The 19,249-nt window shown below is 38.8% G+C and overlaps 1 protein-coding gene across 3 annotated transcripts in view; it reads left to right on the plus strand.

Annotated features, from left to right (window-relative positions):
• The window catches only part of KLRG1 (killer cell lectin like receptor G1), a 72,106-nt gene extending 53,292 nt beyond the window's left edge, over positions 1-18,814 (plus strand). For all 3 annotated transcript variants that reach the window (XM_024931291.4, XM_008960764.4, XM_063592978.1), the window contains exons 4-5: positions 5,462-5,562; positions 5,912-18,814. In XM_024931291.4, the coding sequence (XP_024787059.2) occupies positions 5,462-5,562; positions 5,912-6,023 (213 nt within the window). In that variant the 3' untranslated portion in view covers positions 6,024-18,814. The remainder of the gene's footprint in view (positions 1-5,461; positions 5,563-5,911) is intronic.
• The last annotated feature ends 435 nt before the right edge of the window (positions 18,815-19,249 follow it).

Genomic DNA, 19,249 nt, shown 5'->3' on the forward strand with positions numbered 1-19,249 from the left:
AAACAAGTTGGTTAAGAAATGCAAAAATTTTAAGCTATCTTGAAAATTACAGTGTCATTTCATCTGTCGTATACTTCATTCACTCTCCAGTCTACCTTCTTACCCCCAGCATGCACAGTTAAGTGCTCCACAGAGAGAAAGTAAAAAATACAGAGTTTGTGTTCAGAGGGTTTTTTTTTCTTTTTCTTTTTTATTATTATTATACTTTAAGTTTTAGGGTACATGTTCACAATGTGCAGGTTAGTTACATATGTATACATGTGCCATGCTGGCGTGCTGCACCCATTAACTCGTCATTTAGCATTAGGTATATCTCCTAATGCTATCCCTCCCCCCTCCCCCCACCCCACAACAGTCCCCAGAGTGTGATGTTCCCCTTCCTGTGTCCACGTGTTCTCATTGTTCAATTCCCATCTATGAGTGAGAACATGCGGTGTTTGGTTTTTTGTCCTTGTGATGGTTTACTGAGAATGATGATTTCCAATTTCATCCATGTCCCTACAAAGGACATGAACTCATCATTTTTTATGGCTGCATAGTATTCCATGGTGTATATGTGCCACATTTTCTTAATCCAGTCTATCATTGTTGGACATTTGGGTTGGTTCCAAGTCTTTGCTATTGTGAATAGTGCCGCAATAAACACACGTGTGCCTGTGTCTTTATAGCAGCATGATTTATAGTCCTTTGGGAATATACCCAGTAATGGGATGGCTGGGTCAAATGGTATTTCTAGTTCTAGATCCCTGAGGAGTGGCCACACTGACTTCCACAATGGTTGAACTAGTTTACAGTCCCACCAACAGTGTAAAAGTGTTCCTATTTCTCCACATCCTCTCCAGCACCTGTTGTTTCCTGACTTTTTAATGATTGCCATGTATTCAGAGGGTTTTAACTTCTTGCAGCATAATACCTAATTGTGTGTTCTTTATTTCTATAAATACTTATTAAACATAATTTTTTAAAAAAGAGATGGGATCTTGCTCTGTTACCCAGGCTGGAGAGCAATGGCATGATCACAGCTCACTTTAGCCTCAAACTCCTGGGCTCAAGTGATCCTCCTCCCTGCCTCTGCCTCCCAAGTACATGCCACCAAGTACAAGCACATGCCACCATGCCTGGTTGGCTACATTTTTTTACTTTTCGTAAAGATAGAGTGTTACTATGTTGTCCAGGCTGGTCCTGAACTCCTGGCCTCAAGTAATCCTCTCACCTTGGCCTCCCAAATTGCTGGTATTACAGGCAGGAGCCACTGTGCCTGGTCTGCATTTATTGAGTATAATTTTATATCTTTTTCTAGGTGCTAGGGATATGGTAGTCAAGAGTTGTTGCTATTATAATGTTTACATTTTATTATTTTTAAGGAAAATGATATTTTAAATTTAATTTTGTTATTAACATTTTTTTAAATTGGCACATAATAATTATATATATAGGGTATTTATCCGAAGGAAATAAAATCAGTATGTTGAAGAGATATCTTCACTCTCATATGTATTGTAGCAATATTGACAATAGCCAAGATATGAAATCAACCGAAATGTTCAACAACAAATAAATGGATAAATAAACCTAACACAAGAACAGAAAACCAAACACTGCATGTTCTCACTTATAAGTAGGAGTTGAACAATGAGAACACATGGACGCAGGGAGGGGAACATCACACACCGGGCCTGTCGGGGGGTGGGGGGCAAGGGGAGGGATAGCACTAGGAGAAATACCTAATGTAGGTGACTAGTTGATGGGTGCAGTAATCCACCATGGCACGTGTATACCTATGTAACAAAACTGCACATTCTGCACATGTGCCCCAGAACTTAAAGTATAATAATAAAAAATGAAATAAAGAAAATGTGTATGTATACACAATAGAATACTAATCAGCCATGGAAAATAAAGAAATCCTGTCATTCATAGCAGAATGGATGGAACTAGAGGACACTGTGTTAAGTGAAATAAACCAGGAACAGCAAGTTAAACACTGCATGTTCTCGCTTATGTGAAAACTAAAAAAAATGTTGACCTCAGAACAGACGATACAAGAAGCTGAGAATGGCTGGGGATGGGGAGGTTAGGGAGAGTTATGTTAAAGGATACAAAATTACAGCTAGATAGGCAGAATAAGTTCTAATGTTCTATAGCAATGGTCTCCAAGACGTTTAGCACCAGGCACCAGTTTCGTGGAAGACAATTTTTCCAGGGACCGTTGTTGGGGGATGGTTTCAGGATGAAACTGTTCCACCTCAGATCATCAGGCATTAGTTAGATTTTCATAAGGAGCAGGCAACCTAGATCCCTCACATGTACAGTTCACGTAGTGTTTGTACTCCTATGAGAATCCAATGCCACCGCTGATCTGCTGATCTGACAGGAGGCAGAGCTCAGGCGGTAATGCTGGCCCGCCTAGACGCTCACCTCCTGCTGTGCAGCCCAATTCCTAATAGGCCACAAACCGGCACCTTGCATGGCCTGGGGGTTGGGGACCCTTGTTCTATAGCACTGCAGGGTAACCTATAGTTAACAACCATTTATTGTATATTTTCAAATAGCTAGAAGAGAGGATTTTGAATGTTCCCAACACAAAGAAATAGTAAATGTTTGAAGTTGTAGGCTAATTATCCTGCTCTGATCATTACACATTGCATACATGTTACATGTGCTTTCATTTTCTTCGGAAGAGACAGACAAAACTAAATAAATGAATATGGTGATATGTGCTTTAAAGAAAATGAAACAGTATGATATAATAGTAAATGTGAATACTATTTTAGATTGGTTAGTTAAGGAAGGCCTCTTTGGGGAGGGAACATTTGAGTTGATATCTAGACCTGATTGACAGCCATGTAGAAATCTTGGGTAAGATATTCCAGGCAGAGGGAAAAGCTATGCAAAGACCTTAAAGCAAGAATGACCTTGGCATGTTAAAGGAAAAGAAAGAAGGCTCATGTGGCTGGAACCTAGGAAGTGAGTAAATGGTTAGCAGGGGCTAGATTGTGTAGGACTGTGCGTACATAGTAAGGATTTTAGATTTTATTCTATGTGAAAAGTGAGACTACTGGAGGACATTAATCAGGGGCACAGAGTGATTAAAAGTTTAGCACTGGGAGAGAAAAGTTGGATGATTATTTGATAAGGAGACTTGGATGAATTCTTTCACCCACATGACCTTGTCTTCTCATCTCTAAAGGTGAGGATAATAATAGTTGCCTACCTTCCAAGATTGTCAAGAATTTCATAACTGGAAAGAATCCTAGAAAATATCTAACCTAAATCCTCATAAAGAAGTTGGCGCTCAGCCAGATTAAACCACCTGCTTATCTTCAGATAGGAGGACAGAGCTAGGAGGCTCCAGAATTTTGTTTCTGCTTTGTTTTCCTAAATGCCATACTGTATATTCAGTATTTCAAATGATATTGGGAATGAATGCAAAGGGATTTTGCAAACCTTAGAGTACAATACAAATGTAAGAAATAATTGTTTTCAGGATACTGGGCTCTGAGAGAACAAAGTTATCATAAGGAATAGATTATTTGGGAAGAAAAGCATTGATAAACACGTTGTACTGATTTTTCAAATGCTTTGTCTAGGAGCCACCACGGTCATGTCCTGAATGGAAACAGGACTGAAACCCAGTGAAGAGAAAATAGAGGTTATTCTGACCATGAGAAATAGCACAAAAGACTCCTTTTCTCTCCTGTAGTGTCTCTACTAGAAGTGCAAAGAGGCTTTTTGCCTCTCTTTATTTTAGTTTGTTTTTCTGAGACAGAGTCTCACTCCGTCACCCAGGCTGGAGTGCAGTGATGCCATCTCGGCTCACTGCAATCTCTGCCTCCTGGGTTCAAGCGATTCTCATGCCTCAGTCTCCCAAGTAGCTGGGATTACAGGTGCCAGCCACCATGCCTAATTTTTTATTTTTATTTTTGTTTTTAGTAGAGACAGGGTTTTTGTACCACATTCACCAGGCTGGTCTCAAACTTCTGACCTCAAGTGATCCACTAGCCTCGGCCTCCCTAAGTGCTGGGATCACAGGTGTGAGCCACTGTGCCTGGCCCTCCCTTAACTTTAGAAGAGCAACTCTTTATTTGTGCTGATGCAGGGTCCAAGTAGGCAAAGAGACAGTTAAGAGCAGAGCCCATAAATGTTTACTCTTCAGCAACCATCTTTCAGGAGTGGAATAAAAACAACATCAAAATGGGATATCTGGTGGTATCATAATCACCATAGGCAGTTGAAATTGTATTGCTTTCTTAGTAGTTTCTAGATAAAAAAGAATATTTTATTCCAAAGGTATTTAGCCAATTAAGCTGTCATTAGAAAATATTGAAAGTGTAATTGTTAATTACACCAACACTAAATCCTACAACAAAATTACCTTGGATTATCTTTCTAACCTTTTATTTTAATCTATTTTAATCTTTAACATTTTATTTTATTTCATTTATAGAGGCAATTCTCTTTGGATATAAACTTCTTCATTTGAATGTCAGACTTTGCAGATCAAAGCATCTTTTATCTCTGTTCTGTTGGGTAACGTGGCACACATAAGTGGTGTAGCCAATTTACCTTTACCTTAAACTTGTTCCCTTAAGAACTGTTTTTTTCTTGCCATATACAAGATTGATGAGGATGCGGAAAATGAGACCTCAGTGGGGAAAAAAACCAAGAATATTGCTATAGGCTTAATCATAATTTATATATTTAAGGATGATGGGAAAGATGACCACTTCTGCAGCAAATGTTTAGCTTCTTTCTTTTGAAATAATCTGAATACCTATCAGGTGCTCCCTTTAATTAAGGAGAAAATTGCAATGGAAGATAAAGATGTAATATTATCTTATTTGCTACATTATAAGAATCCAGTTATGGACAGAAAGGTCAATTCTAGGATGCTGCTCCTCTCTACAGCTAACACATCTTTAGAATTAGATGTTAAATGAGAAATTAGTTATTTAGAGTGAATAATTGTCTTAGCTTGGGCTGCTCTAACAAAATACCATAGACTGGATCGCTTGAACAACAGATGTTTCTCTCTCTCAGTTCTGAAGGCTGGAAAATCCAACATCAAGGTTCTCTGGCTCCTGGTGAGGACCTACTTCTGGCTTGCACATGGCTGCCTTTTTGTTGTATCCTCACTTGGCAAAGAGAGTGCTTTGATCTCTTCCTCCTCTTATAAGGACACTAATTGCATCATGGAGGCCCCACCCTCATGGCCTCATCTACACCTAATTACTTGTTAAAGGCTTCACCAGCAGATTTCATCACATTAAGGGTTAGGGATTCAACATATTGATTTTAGGAAGCATTCAGTCCTTAAGAGTGGTGATGATGGAGGCTGTAAGGAATGCTAGTTTGTCTTTTAGTTAATTACTTAACTTAGTATTAGGAATTCAATGTGGAAAGGAATAATTGTTTGACTGTGACACTAGGTCCCTTTTCTGGTTTTCAACCTCTCCCTTAGAGCCTGCTCCAAGTTTTCCTCAGTGAGGCTTTTCGCTGGATTGGTCTGAGGAACAATTCTGGCTGGAGGTGGGAAGACGGATCACCTCTAAACTTCGCAAGGTAAGGGGCTTCAAAGGAATGCAAAAAAAGAGAGAGAGGAAAAAGGAAAGCCAAATTATGATACTTGGGGAATAGATAAAGAAGAGCAGATGGAGAGGAGAGGAAAGAATGAAAAGGAGAGGAAATAGGGAACAAGGAAGGGAATGAACAATGGGTAAGGGCAAAAAAAAAAAAAAAAGGATAACATTTTAAAGAGAGGCTGATGAACAATTTTAATTCTTCTACTGTTTGGGGGAATTAGGGGCCTGAATAGGGAGACAGAATTTGCTTCATTTTTATCCCTTCATGCCTTTCAACTCCTTTTCTGTGCATGCGGCCTTAAGTGATTGACTTTTCTGATTTCTTACAGGATTTCTTCTAATAGCTTTGTGCAGACATGCAGTGCCATCAACAAAAATGGTCTTCAAGCCTCAAGCTGTGAAGTTCCTTTACACTGGGTGTGTAAGAAGGTCAGACTTTGATAGATGACCACTCTGTCCTGACCCTCAGATCTGTCATGTATCCCTAAAAGGAGGGAGCTGGCCACTGGCTGTTGGGAAAGCCATGAGTATATAGTTAGCAAATACTGAACTTTCTCAGATATGGCATTAGATGCAAGACAACCTCCTAGGGATTGATGCCTAACTGATGGATTCTCTTTGAGACTATTTAGATATTATGTGAGCAATTTAAAGACCAGATCTAAGCAATTTTTGAAATAGATGTTTGTTTTTTGTATTTCTCAGTATGGCAACTAATGCTGCCACTGTCATCCCCGTCCCAACCATCTCTGTCAAAAATATACCTTTTTCATATGATATTCTGAGCTAATCTGATAAAATCTATGCCAATATATACTATTGCTTATGTACTAGAGAAGTACATTATTGCTGTACTCCTCTGTACATTACCGATCCCTGATGGCATATTTCTATCCTAACAGTGTCCCTTTGCAGATCAAGCTTTATTCTGAAGAATAAACCTAGCTGGCATGCTGGTGTGTACCTGTAGTCCTAGCTATTTGGGAAGCTGAGGTGGGAGGGTCGCTTGAGCCCAGGAGTTTGAGGCTGCAGTGAGCTATGATTGTGCCACTGTACTCCAGCCTGGGAGATAGAGCAAGACTCCATCTCTAAAAAAAAAAAAAAAAAAAAAAAAAAAATGCTAATGTGAGAATATAAATTGTGGGAAATGAGTGAGGGCAAGGTGGTACTTCCTCCTTCTGAGCTCTTCACACGTAATGCAAAAACCCGGTCTTAATTGATTTTGTTTTTTTTCTGAGTATGCATATATGTGGTTGAATGAACCAATGTGTGATTGTATCTTTTCCATTCTGTGACTGTTTGACCTGCATATTAATTTCAAGATAGCAGTCAATTCGATAAGGCATTTTCATAGAGGAAAGTTTACAGAAACAATTTATGTGGTTGGATCACCAAATTATCTTAGGTACTAAGGCCTCAAAAATAAGAAAAACTTTATTATTTCTCCTCAGTAGAGTTTGGACATACATAAGGAGAGAAGGTACAGTGATGAAGGAGACCATAATTCTGTAGTGTTGATGATCCTGGATTATAATCTTTTTCTCTTTATCTTTCATAGTTTTTTTAAAAACATGGACTGTATCTTATCTACCACTATATCCCAAATACCTAAGATAGTGCTTACATTCAGTGACTATTAAATAAATAAATGGATGAATTAAAAAGTAAGAATGAAAACTGTTCATTCTAGTTATTTGTGTTAGCCCATAAATTAGAGGAATTGAAGATGAGAAAAACAGTATATCCTAATCCTCCCTAACTCACCAATATGAGTCTTCAGTAGCTAACTCTACAAAGGCAAAGGGCCAGTTAATCTGGATACAATGCTCATAGAAGGAAGTCGTGGAAACAAGCTCCCATCCCCTAGTGATCTCTTCCCTTTGGTTCTGGTGCAGGAAGTATCCCTTAGTTATGGATATTTTGGTAGTGACTCTCAATTAAGGATGTAATGATAGCGATTCCATGTGGGCCATGGCTTGGCTACTACAGGGTGCACAATTTCATTTACTTATTGAAAGATAAGAAAAGGAGAGCTACAGTCGGGTCTTAAATTCTCATCTGAGCAGGCAGATGTGTGCAGACCTCCTCTGTGACTAGGGTTCAGGCCTTTTATAAGGATTCATCCACCTATTGTCAGAATTGGGTGTAGTTCTTCACTGCTTTGTCTCCCTTAAGGTTGTTACAAGAGAAGTAACAGTTTACTTCCTGGTTGCTTATTTATTCCTTATATTATTTATGAAGGGCTGGGGTCAGTTAGTAACTCAATTCTTGTACCTTACCTAGTGAAATAAAGTTTGGTAAAACTAGAAACTAACATTTTTTGATTAGCACTTACATTGCACAGCGGACTCCTTTGATGAACATTATACATTAAACATATCTGGGACATTCAGTGTTTGGAATAGGACATTTATTAAAGATAATAACAGAGCAGTCACAAAATTAAAATGAAGAAAATCCAGGAACACACAGGAGGAGGTGGAGCAAGAACAAGAAGCCTCCACTGATTTTTCCCCCGCAGGAATACAAATGGAACAATTATCCGCACAAGAAAGCACCTTCATAAGAACCAAAAATCAGATGAGCAGTCACAGTACCTGGTTTTAACATCATATCAACAAAAGAGGCACTGACGAGGACAGGAGAGACAGTCTTGATTTGCCAATGCCACCCCTTCCCCATCTCTCCCAGCGGCACAGTGTGGTGTGGAGAGAGAGTCTGTGCTTCGGGGAGGAAGAGTGCTGTGATTATGGGACTTTGCAGTGGAACTCGGTGCAGCTCTGTCAAAGCAGATAGCGACATGGGACAGAATTCAGCCAATGCCCGCGGAGGGAGCATTTAGACCAGCCCTAGCCACAGGGGAATGGCCCATCCCAGTAGTCGGAACCTGAGTTTCTGCTAGTCCCACCACTGCGGCTAAAACACTCTGGGATCCTAAATAAACTTGAAAGGCAATCTAGGCTACAAGGACCACAGTTCCTGGGCAAGTCGTGGTGCTATGCTAGGCTCAGAGCCGGTGGACTTGGAGGGAATGTGACCTAGTGAGACACCAGCTGGGTGGCCAAGGGAGTGCTTGTGTAACCCCTCCTCCGACCCCAGGCAGTGGAGCTTGCAGCTCTGGGAGAGACTCCTTCCTTCCAACTGAGGAGAGGAGATGGAAGAGTAAAGAGGACTTTGTCCTGCAATTTGGATACAGCTCAGCTACAGAAGGATAGGGCACCACCACGCAGAGTCCTAAGGTCCCTATTCTGGGACCTAGTTTCTGGATGATATTTTAAGACCCACTCTGGACCAGAAAGGAATGTGCTGCCTTGAAAGGAAGGACCCAGTCCAGGCAGGATTCATCACCTGCTGACTAAAGAGCCCTTTGGCCCTGAATAATCAGCAGCAGTACCCAGGCAGTATTTGCCATAGGTATTGGGTGAGATCCAGTGCCATGCGGCTTCCAGTGTGACCCAGCACATTGTTAGCTATGGTAGCCATGGGGAGAGACTTCTTCTGCTTGAGGAAATTAGAGGGAGTTTGGACATAGATAAGGAGAGATTTAACCCAAGACTAATGGGGACTCTGTCTTGCAGCTTAGGTATTAGCTTGGCTACAGTGGGGTAGAGCACCAAGTAAGCACCTGGGGTCCTTGATTCCAGGCTCCTGGACAGCATTTCTGGACCTGCCCTGAGTCAGAGGGGAGGGAGCCCATTGCCCTGAAGGTAGAGACCCAGGCCTGGCAGCATTCACCATAAGCTTACTGAAGAGCCCTTGGGCCTTGAGGGAACATCAGTGATAGCCAGGTAGTGGTTACCACAAGCCTTGGGCGAGACCCAGTGCTATGCTGGCTTCAGGTCTGACCTAGTGCACTCCAAGTTGTGGTGGCCACTAGGGTACTTGTGTCACTATTCCCCAAGCTCCAGATAGCTCAGTATGGAGAGAGAGACTCCATTTCTTTGGGGAAAAGTAACAGAAGATAACAAGAGGCTCTGCCTGGTAATCTAGTAAATTCTTCTGTATCATACCCAAGACCACCAAGGTGGTACTTCTGTAAGTCTGCAAGAGTCACAGTGTTACTGGGTTTGTGGTGCTTCCTAATGCAGATATAGCTGCAGTGGCCAAAGACTTAGATCACAACACTCAATTCCCTTTGAATGCTTGGAGAGTTTTCCCAAGAAGGATGGGTACAAACAAACCCAGACTGCAAAGACTATAATAAAAACCTAACTCTTTAATGACCAGACACAAATAAACATCCACAAACATCAAGACCATCGAGGAAAACATGACCTCAACAAATGAACTAAATAAGGCACCAATGACCAATGCCAGAATGCAGAGATATGTGACCATTCAGACAGAGAATGTGAAATAGCTGTTTAGAGGAAGCTCAATGAAATTCAAGATAACTGTGTTAGTCCGTTTTCATCCTTCTGATAAAGACATACCTGAGACTGGGCAATTTACGGAAAAAAAAGAGGTTTAGTGGACTCACAGTTCCACGTGGCCAGAGAGGCCTCACAATTATGGTAGAAGGTGAGAGGCACATCTCACGTGGCAGCAGACAAGAGAAGAGAACTTGTGCAGGGAAACTCCCCTTCATAAGACCATCAGATCTCATGAGACTTATTCACTATAATGAGAATAGCATGGGAAAGACCCAACCCCATGATTCAATTACCTCCCACCAGGTACCTCCCACCAGGTCCCTCCCACAACATGTGGGAATTGTGGGAGCTATAATTCAAGATGAGATTTGGGTGGGGCATAGCCAAACCACATCAATAACATAGAGAAGGAATTCAGAATCCTATCAGAAAAACTTAACAAAGAGAACAAAAATTTAACAAAAATAACTTTGAAAAATCAAGCAGAAATTCTAAAGCTGAAAAATTCAGTTGACTTACTGAAGAATGCATCAGAGTCTCTCAACAGCAGAACTGATCAGTTAGAAGAAGGAATTAGTGAGCTCAAAGACAGGTTGTTTGAAAATATACAGGCAGAGGAGACAACAGAAAAAAGAATAGAAAAGAATGAAACACGCCTACAAGATGGAGAAAATAGCCTCAAAAGGCCAAATCTAATTGTTTTGACCTTAAAGAGGAGGTAGAGACAGAGACTGGGGTAGAAAGTTTATTCAAAGGGATAATAACAGGGAACTCTCCAAACCTAGAGAAAGATATCAATATTCAAGCACAAGAAGGTTATAGAACACCAAGTAGACTTAACTCAAATAAGACTACATTTAATAATTGAACTTCCAAAGGTCAAGGATAAAGAAAGGATCCTAAAAGCAGCAAGAAAAAAGAAACAAATAACATACAAAGGAGCTCCAATATGTCTGACAGCAGACTTCTCAGTGGAAACCTTACAGGTCAGGTGAGAGTGGCATGATATATTTAAAGTGCTGAAGGAAAAAAAACTTTTACCCTAGAGTAATGTATCCAGTGAAAATATCCTTCAAACATGAGGGAGAAATAATGACTTTCCCAAACAAACAAAAGCAGAAGGATTTAGTCAACACTAGACCTGTTGTATAAGAAATGCTAAAGGGGGTTCTTCAATCTGAAAGAAAAGAACATAAGATGCAATAAGAAATCATCTGAAGGTACAAAACTCACTGGTAATAGTAAGTACACAGACAAACAGAATATTATAACACTGTAATTGTGATGCATAAACTACTCATATCTTGAGTAGAAAGACTAAAAGATTAACCAAAAAAAAATAACTACCACAACTTTTTAAGACATGGACAGTACAATAACATAAATAGAAACAACAAAAAGTTAAAAAGTGGTGGCATGAAGTTAAAGTGTAGAGTTTTTATTCGTTTTCTCTTTGCTTCTTTGTTTATTCAATCAGTGTTAAGTTGTCATCAGTTTAAAATAATGGGTTATAAGATATTATTTGCAAGCCTTATGGTAACCTCAAATAAAAAAACATACAACAGATACACAAAAAATAAAAAGCAAGAAATTAAAACATACCACCAGAGAAAATCACCTTCACTAAGAGGAAAACAGGAAGGAAGGGAAGAAGGAAGAGAAGACCACAAAACAACAAGAAGACATATAACAAAATGGCAGGAGTATGTTTTATCAATAACAATATTGAATGTAAGTGAACTAAACTCTCCAATCAAAAGACATAGAGTGGCTGAATGGATAAAAACACAAGACCCAACAATCTGTCACCTACAAGAAACACATTTCACTTATAAAAACACAAGTAGACTGAAAATAAAGGGAGGGAAAAAGATGTTCCATGCCAATGGAGACCAAAAAGAGCAGGACTGGCTCTATTTACATCAGACAAAATAGATTTCAAGACAAAAATTATAAAAAGAGACAAGGTCTCTTTGACCTTATGATAAAGATGTCAATTCAGCAAGAGGATATAACAATTAATTGTAAATAAATATGCACCTGACACTGGAGCACCCAGATATATAAAGCAAATATCAGAGCTAAAGAAAGAGATAGACCCCCGTGCAATAATAGCTGAAGATTTCAACACCCCACTCTCAGCATTAGACATATCATCCAGACAGAACATCAACAAAGAAACATCGGACTTAATCTGTCCTATATACCAAGTGGACCTAATAGATATTTACAGAACATTTCATCTAATGGCTGCAGAATATGCGTTCTTCTCCTCAGCATATGGATCATTCTCAAGGATAGATCATATGTTTGGTCACAAAACAAGTCTTTAAAAGTTCAAAAAAATTGAAATCATGTCAATTATCTTCTCTGACTATAATGGAAAAAAACTAGAAGTCAGTAACAAGAGGAACTTTGAAAACTATATAAACACATGGAAATTAAACAGTATGTTACTGAATGACAGGTGAGCCAATGAAGAAATTAAGAAGGAAGTTAAAAAACTTCTGAAAATAAATGATAATGGAAACATAATACCAAAATCTATGGGATACAGTGAAAGCAGTACTAACAGGAAAGTTTATACCTAAAACCACCTACATAAAAAAGTAAAAATGCCTCCAATAAACAACTTAACAATGTGTCTTAACTGGAAAAGCAAGAGCAAATCAAAATTAGTAGAAGAAAAGAAATAATAAAGATCAGAGGAGAAGTAAATGAAATTGACATGAAAAAAGATACAAAAGGTCAATGAAACCACAAGTTGGTTTTTTTGAAAAGATAAAATCAGCAAACCTTTAGCCATACTACGTAAGAAAAAAAGAGAGACGATCCAAATGAGTAAAATCAGAGATAAAAAAAGGAGACATTACAACCAATACAGCAGAAATTCAAAGGATGATTAGAGGCTACTGCAAGCAACTATATGCCAATAAATTGAAAAACCTAGAAGAAATGGATAAATTCCTAGACAGATACAACCTACCAAGATTGAACCGTGAAGAAATTCAAAACTTGAGCAAACCAATAACAAGTAATGAGGTTGAAGCTGTAACAAAATGTCTCCCGGGAAAATAAAGCCCAGGGCCCAGTGGCTTCACTGCTGAAATTTCCCAAACATTTAGAGAAGAACTAATACCAATCCTACTCAAATTATTTTATTTTATTTTATTTTGAGACAGTATCTTGCTTTGTTGCCCAGGCTGGAGTGCAGTGGCACGATCTCGGCCCACTACAACCTCTGCCTCCTGGGTTCAAGTGATTCCTCATGCCTCGGCCTCCTGTGTAGCTCAGATTACAGGTGTGCGTCACCACACCTGGCTAATTTTTTCATTTTTAGTAGAGATGGGGTTTCACTATGTTGGCCAGACTGATCTTGAACTCTTGACTGCAAGTGATCCACCTGCCTCAGCCTCCCAAAGTGCTGGTATTACAGGCGTGAAGCACTGTGCCCAGCCCTCAAACTATTTTAAAAAATAGAAGAGGAGGGAATGCTTCCAAACTCATTCCATTAGGCCAGTATTACCCTGATACAAAACCAAAGACACATTTTAAGAAATTTCAAACAGGAAGGCCAAGGCAGGCAGATCACAAGGTCGGGAGTTCAAGACCAGCCTGACCAACATGGCAAAACCTTGTCTCTACTAAAAATACAAAATAGCCAGGCGTGGTGGTGGGCATCTGTAATCCCAGCTACTCGGGAAGCTGAGACAGGAGAATCACTTGAACCTGGGAAGTGAAGGTTGCAGTGAGCCGAGATCATGCCATTGCACTCCAGCCAGGGCAACAAGAGCGAAACTCCATCTCAAAAAAAAAAAAAAGAAAAGAAAAGAAAAAAAAATCCCAAACAAACAAACCCAAATGCCAATATCCCTGATAGACATTGATGCAAAAATTTCCTACAAAATATTGGCAAACTGGGTTCAACAACACATTAAAAAGATCATTCATTATGACAAAATGGGATTTATCCCAGGGATGCAAGGATGGTTCAACATGCACATATCAATCAATGTGATACATCATATCAACAGAATGAAGAACAAAAACCATGTGATTATTTCAATTGATGCTGAAAATGCATTTGATAAAATTCAACATCCTTTCATGGTAAAAACAGTAAAAAATTGGGTATACAAAGACATACCTCAACACAATAAAAACCGTATATGAGACAGACCCACAGGTAGTATTATATGTAATGGGGAAAACCTGAAATTGTCTCCTTTAAGATCTGGAACATGACAAGGATGCCCATTTTCACCACCGTTATTCAATATAGTACTGGATGTCCTAGCTAGAGCAATCAGACAAGAGAAAGGAATGAAGGGCATTCACATTGGAAAGGAAGAAGTCAAATCATTCTTGTTTGTAGATGATGTGATATTGTATTTGCAAATACCTAAAGAGTTCACCAAAAAACTATTAAAACTGTTTAACAAATTCAGTGAAGTTGCAGGATACAAAATCAACCTACAAAAAGTCAGTAGCATTTCTATATACCAACAGTGAACAATCTGAAAAAGAAATCAAGAAAGTAATCCTGTTTACAATAGCTACAAATAAAATAAAATTACTAAGAATTAACAAAAGAAGTGAAAACCATACAGTGAAAACTGTAAGACATTGATGCAAGAAATTGAAGAGAACACAAAAACAGTAGAAGGATATTCCATGTTTATGGATTGGAAAAATCAACACTGTTAAAATGCCCATAGTACCTAAAGCATCAGATCAGATTTAATACAATTCCTATCAAAATACCAATGACATTCTTCACAGAAATAGAAAAAGTAATCCTAAAATTTATATGGAACCACAAACCCAGAATAGCCAAAGCCATCCTGAGCAAAAAAAACAAAAACAAAAACAAAAACAAAACTAGAGGAATCATATTACCTGATTTCAAATTATACTACAGAGCTATAGTAACTAGAACAGCATGGCACTGGCATTAAAAACAATACATAGACCAGTGGAACAGAATAGAGAACTCATAAGTAAATCCATATATTTACAGTGAACTCATTTTCAACAAAGGTGTGATGAATAAACACTGGGGAAAGGACAGTTTCTTCAATAAATAGTGCTGAGAAAACTGGATATTCATGTGCAGAAGTATGAAACTAGACCTTTCTGAGGCTGAGGTGGGAGATCATTTGAGCTCAGGAGTTTGAGACCAGCCTGGGCAACATAGCAAGGCCTCATCTCTATTTAAAAGAAAGAAAGAAAGAAAGAGAGAGAGACAGAGAGAGAGAGAGAGAAAGAAACTAGACCCTCCTCTCTCTTGATATACAAAAATTAAATAAAATTGGATTAACAACTTAAATATAAGACTTCAAATTATGAAACTACTAAAAGAAAACATTGAGGAAACTCTCTAGGACATTGGTCTGAGCAAAGATTTCTTGAGTAATACCCCACAAGCACAGGCAACCAAAGCAAAAATGAATAAATAGGATAGCATCCAGTTAAAAACTTCTACCCAGCAAAGGAAACAAAGTGAAGAGATAACTTATGGAATGGGAGGAAACATTTGCAAACTATCCATCTGACAAGGGATTAATAACCAGAATATATAAGGAGCTCAAACAACTCAACAGGAAAAAAATCTAATAATACAATTTAAAAATGGGCAAAAGATCTGAATAGACATTTTTCAAAAGAAGACATTGCAATGGCAAACAGGTATATGAAAAGGTATATGAAAAATCAAAACTACAATATTGTCTCATCCCAGTTAAAATGGATTTTATCCAAAAGATAGGCAATGACAAATGATGGTAAGGATGTGGAGAAAAGGGAACCCTCATACATTGTTGGTTGGAGTGTAAATTAATACAACCACTGTGGACAACAATATGGAGTTTCCTCAAAAAACTGAAAATAGAACTATCATATGATCCAGCAATACCACTGCTAAGTATATACACAAAAGAAACGAAATCAGTATATTAAAGAGATATCTGCACTCCCATGTTTATTGCAGCACTATTCACAGTAGCCAAGATTTGTCAGCAATCTAAGTGTCAATGAATAGAAGAATGGATAAAGAAAAATGTGGTACATATACATGAGGGAGTACTACTCAGCCATAAAAAGAATGAGATCCTGGCTGGGCACAGTGGCTCATGCCTGTAATCCTGGCACTTTGGGAGGCTAGGGAGGGAGGATCACAAGGTCGGGATATCAAGACCATCATGGACAACATGGTGAAACCCCATCTCTACTAATAATACAAAAAAATTAGCTGGGCCTGGTAGCGCACGCCTGTAGTTCCAGCTACTTGGGAGGCTGAGGCAGAAGAATCACTTGAACCCAGGAGACGGAGGTTGCAGTGGGCCGAGATCGCGCCACTGCGCTCCAGCCTGGGCAACAGAGCGAGACTCCATCTCAAAAAAAAAAAAAAGAGATCCTGTCATATGTAACGACATGGATGGGACTGGGGGATATTATGTTAAATGAATTAAGTCAGGAACAGAAAGACATACTTTGTGTGTTTCCACTCAAAGTTGTGGGTGCTAAAAATTAAAACAATTGAATTCATGGATATAGAGAGTCAAATGATGGCTACCCGAAGCTGGGAAGGGTAGTGTGTAGGGGGAGTGGGAAGTGGGGATGATTAATGGGTGTAAAGATAGACAGAATGAATAAGATCCAGTATTTGATAGCACAACAAGATGATTACAGTCAACAATAATTTATTATACATTTAAAAATAACTAAATGTATAATTGGAATGTTTGTAACACAAGGCAATGATAGATACTTGAGATGATGGATACGCAATTTACCCTGATGTGATCATTATGCGTTGTATGCCAGTATCAAAATATCTCATGTACCCTATACACATACACATCTACTATGTACCCATACAAATTAAAAACTTTTTTTTTTTTTTTTTGGCCAGGCATGGTGGCTCACACCTGTAATCCCAGTACTTAGGGAAGCCAAGGCAGGCAGATTATTTGATATCAGGAGTTTGAGACCAGCCTGGCCAATGTGGTGAAACCCTGTCTCTACTAAAATACAAAAATTAGCCAGGTGTGGGTGTGCACACCTTTAATCCCAGCTACTTGGGGGGCTGAGGTGGTAGGATTGGTTGAACCTGGGAGGCGGAGGTTGCAGTGAGCCGAGATTGCACCACTGCCCTTCAGCCTGGGTGGCAGAGTGAGACCCTGTCTTAAAAAAAAAAAAAAATTAAATGAAGGAAATCCAGAGAGGAGAAGAAACTCTGCAGGGACCACAGCTATATGGTATCTGAGGTTTCTATGGGAAAAGTGAAAATAACAAGACTGTATAATCCTTGTATAATGCAGCAAAAGCTTAGACTCTTGTTCATTTCATTTTTTTGTTATTTCATTGCACTTTAATAAATTTTTTTTGGATCTCAGGTACAGCGATTAGAGTTAATCAGAATCTGTGCATCGCTGTCTTCCTCAGTTCATATATGTCTCTCTCACATTCAATTTTCCCCACTTCTGTTCACCTTTCCTTCACAGGAACATCCTTTGGTGTTTGATATATTTGTTGTACATGTTTTTATCCTTATAAAAATATGTGGTTTTCTTCTTTATTTGTTTCATATTTAATTAAATGATTTTTAGGCTCTACCTCACTGCTTCACCTTTTCTGCTGGCGTCATGAGTTGAGCTCTGTTCACTTGCTCTGTGTGCACGTGTTGCATCCTTTCAGCAGCTGCAGTCTCCAGCTTTTATTTTTCATTGTCTTAATGAAGGACCCTAGCCTGTTCATTCTCTTAATGAAGGACCCTAGCTTGCCTTTATTCCTCACTGTCATAAACAATGATAGGATGAATATGTTCTCTTATATATCCGTACTCCCATCTTCCCCACCTCAGGAAATGGCTCTACCATCTACTCAGTTGTTTAAATATCAAACTGAAGAAATTTCTGATTTCTTCCTTTAAAAAGAAAATACAAATAGAGATGGGGGTCTCACTGTGTTGCCCAGGCTGGTCTGGAACTCCTGGGCTTACACAATCCTCTTGCCTTCGTGTCCCAAAGTGCTGGGATTATAGGTGAAAGCCACCATGCCCAGCCCTTCCTTTTTTACTCACTGCATCAGAAAACTTTCTTGTCTCTGTTACCAAAGTGTATTCTAAATCTCACTCTTTTCCTCCATTCCCACTTTTCAACTCTTTCCAAGCTACTGTTGTTGTTCACCTAGGTTACTGTGACAGATTCTTAATCATTCTTTGTATACATATATATATATATACACACACATACATACATATATAAAATTTTAGGGATGGGGTCTTGCTGTGTTGCCCAAGTCTTGAACTCCTGGGCTCAAGTGATCCTCCTGCCTTGGCCTCCTGAGTCTCTGGGATTATAGGCACGAACCACAATGCCTGGCACTTCTTCCTTTAAAAAATAACTTGATTAAGGTACAATTGACATACAATAAGTGGGATATATTTAAAGAGTAAAATTTGATAAGTTTTGATAGGTGTATATATCCATGAAATCACCACCACAATCAGCAGAGTGAATATATCAATTTCTCACAAAAGTTGCCACATGACTTTTCATAATTCCTCTCCCTTTCCTCCCTGTCCCCTCAACACTCATAACCCCCGGAATTCCCAATCTACTTTCTGTCACTATATATCAGACAGCATCTTCTAGAGTTTTACAGTACATAGAGTTTTATAGAATCATATAGTATGTACTTTTTTTTCTGGCTTCTTTCACTCAGCATAATTATTCTGAGATTCATCCATGTTGTTGTTTGCATCAATATTTTACTCTTTTTTATTGCTAATATTCTACTGTGTGGATTTACCACAATTAATTTATCCATTTACTCTTTGATGGACATTTAAGTTGTTTCCAGGTTTTGGCTATTAAAAATAAAGCTGTTATGAACATTTGGATATGAATCTTTGAATGGACATAGTCTTTCTTTTTTCTTGGCTAAATGCCTAGGAAGTGGCATGGCTGGATCATATGGTAGATGTATAGTTATGTATTAGTTGACAACAAGGACGCCTTCTGAGAAATGCATCGTTAGGCAAATTCATCATCGTGGAAACATCATAGAATGTACTTACACAAACCTAGATGGAAGAGCTTACTACATACCTGGGCTATATGGGACAGCCTATTGCTCTTAGGCTACAAACCTGCACAGCAAGTTACTGTACTAAATACTGTGGACAATTGTAACACAATGGCAAGTATTTATGTATTTAAACACATCCAAGCATAGAAAAAATACAGTAAAATACAGTATAAAAGATAAAAAATGGTACACCTGCATATG

The sequence above is a fragment of the Pan paniscus genome, chromosome 10 (assembly GCF_029289425.2).
Source record: "Pan paniscus chromosome 10, NHGRI_mPanPan1-v2.0_pri, whole genome shotgun sequence".
Taxonomy (NCBI): Eukaryota; Metazoa; Chordata; class Mammalia; order Primates; family Hominidae; genus Pan; species Pan paniscus.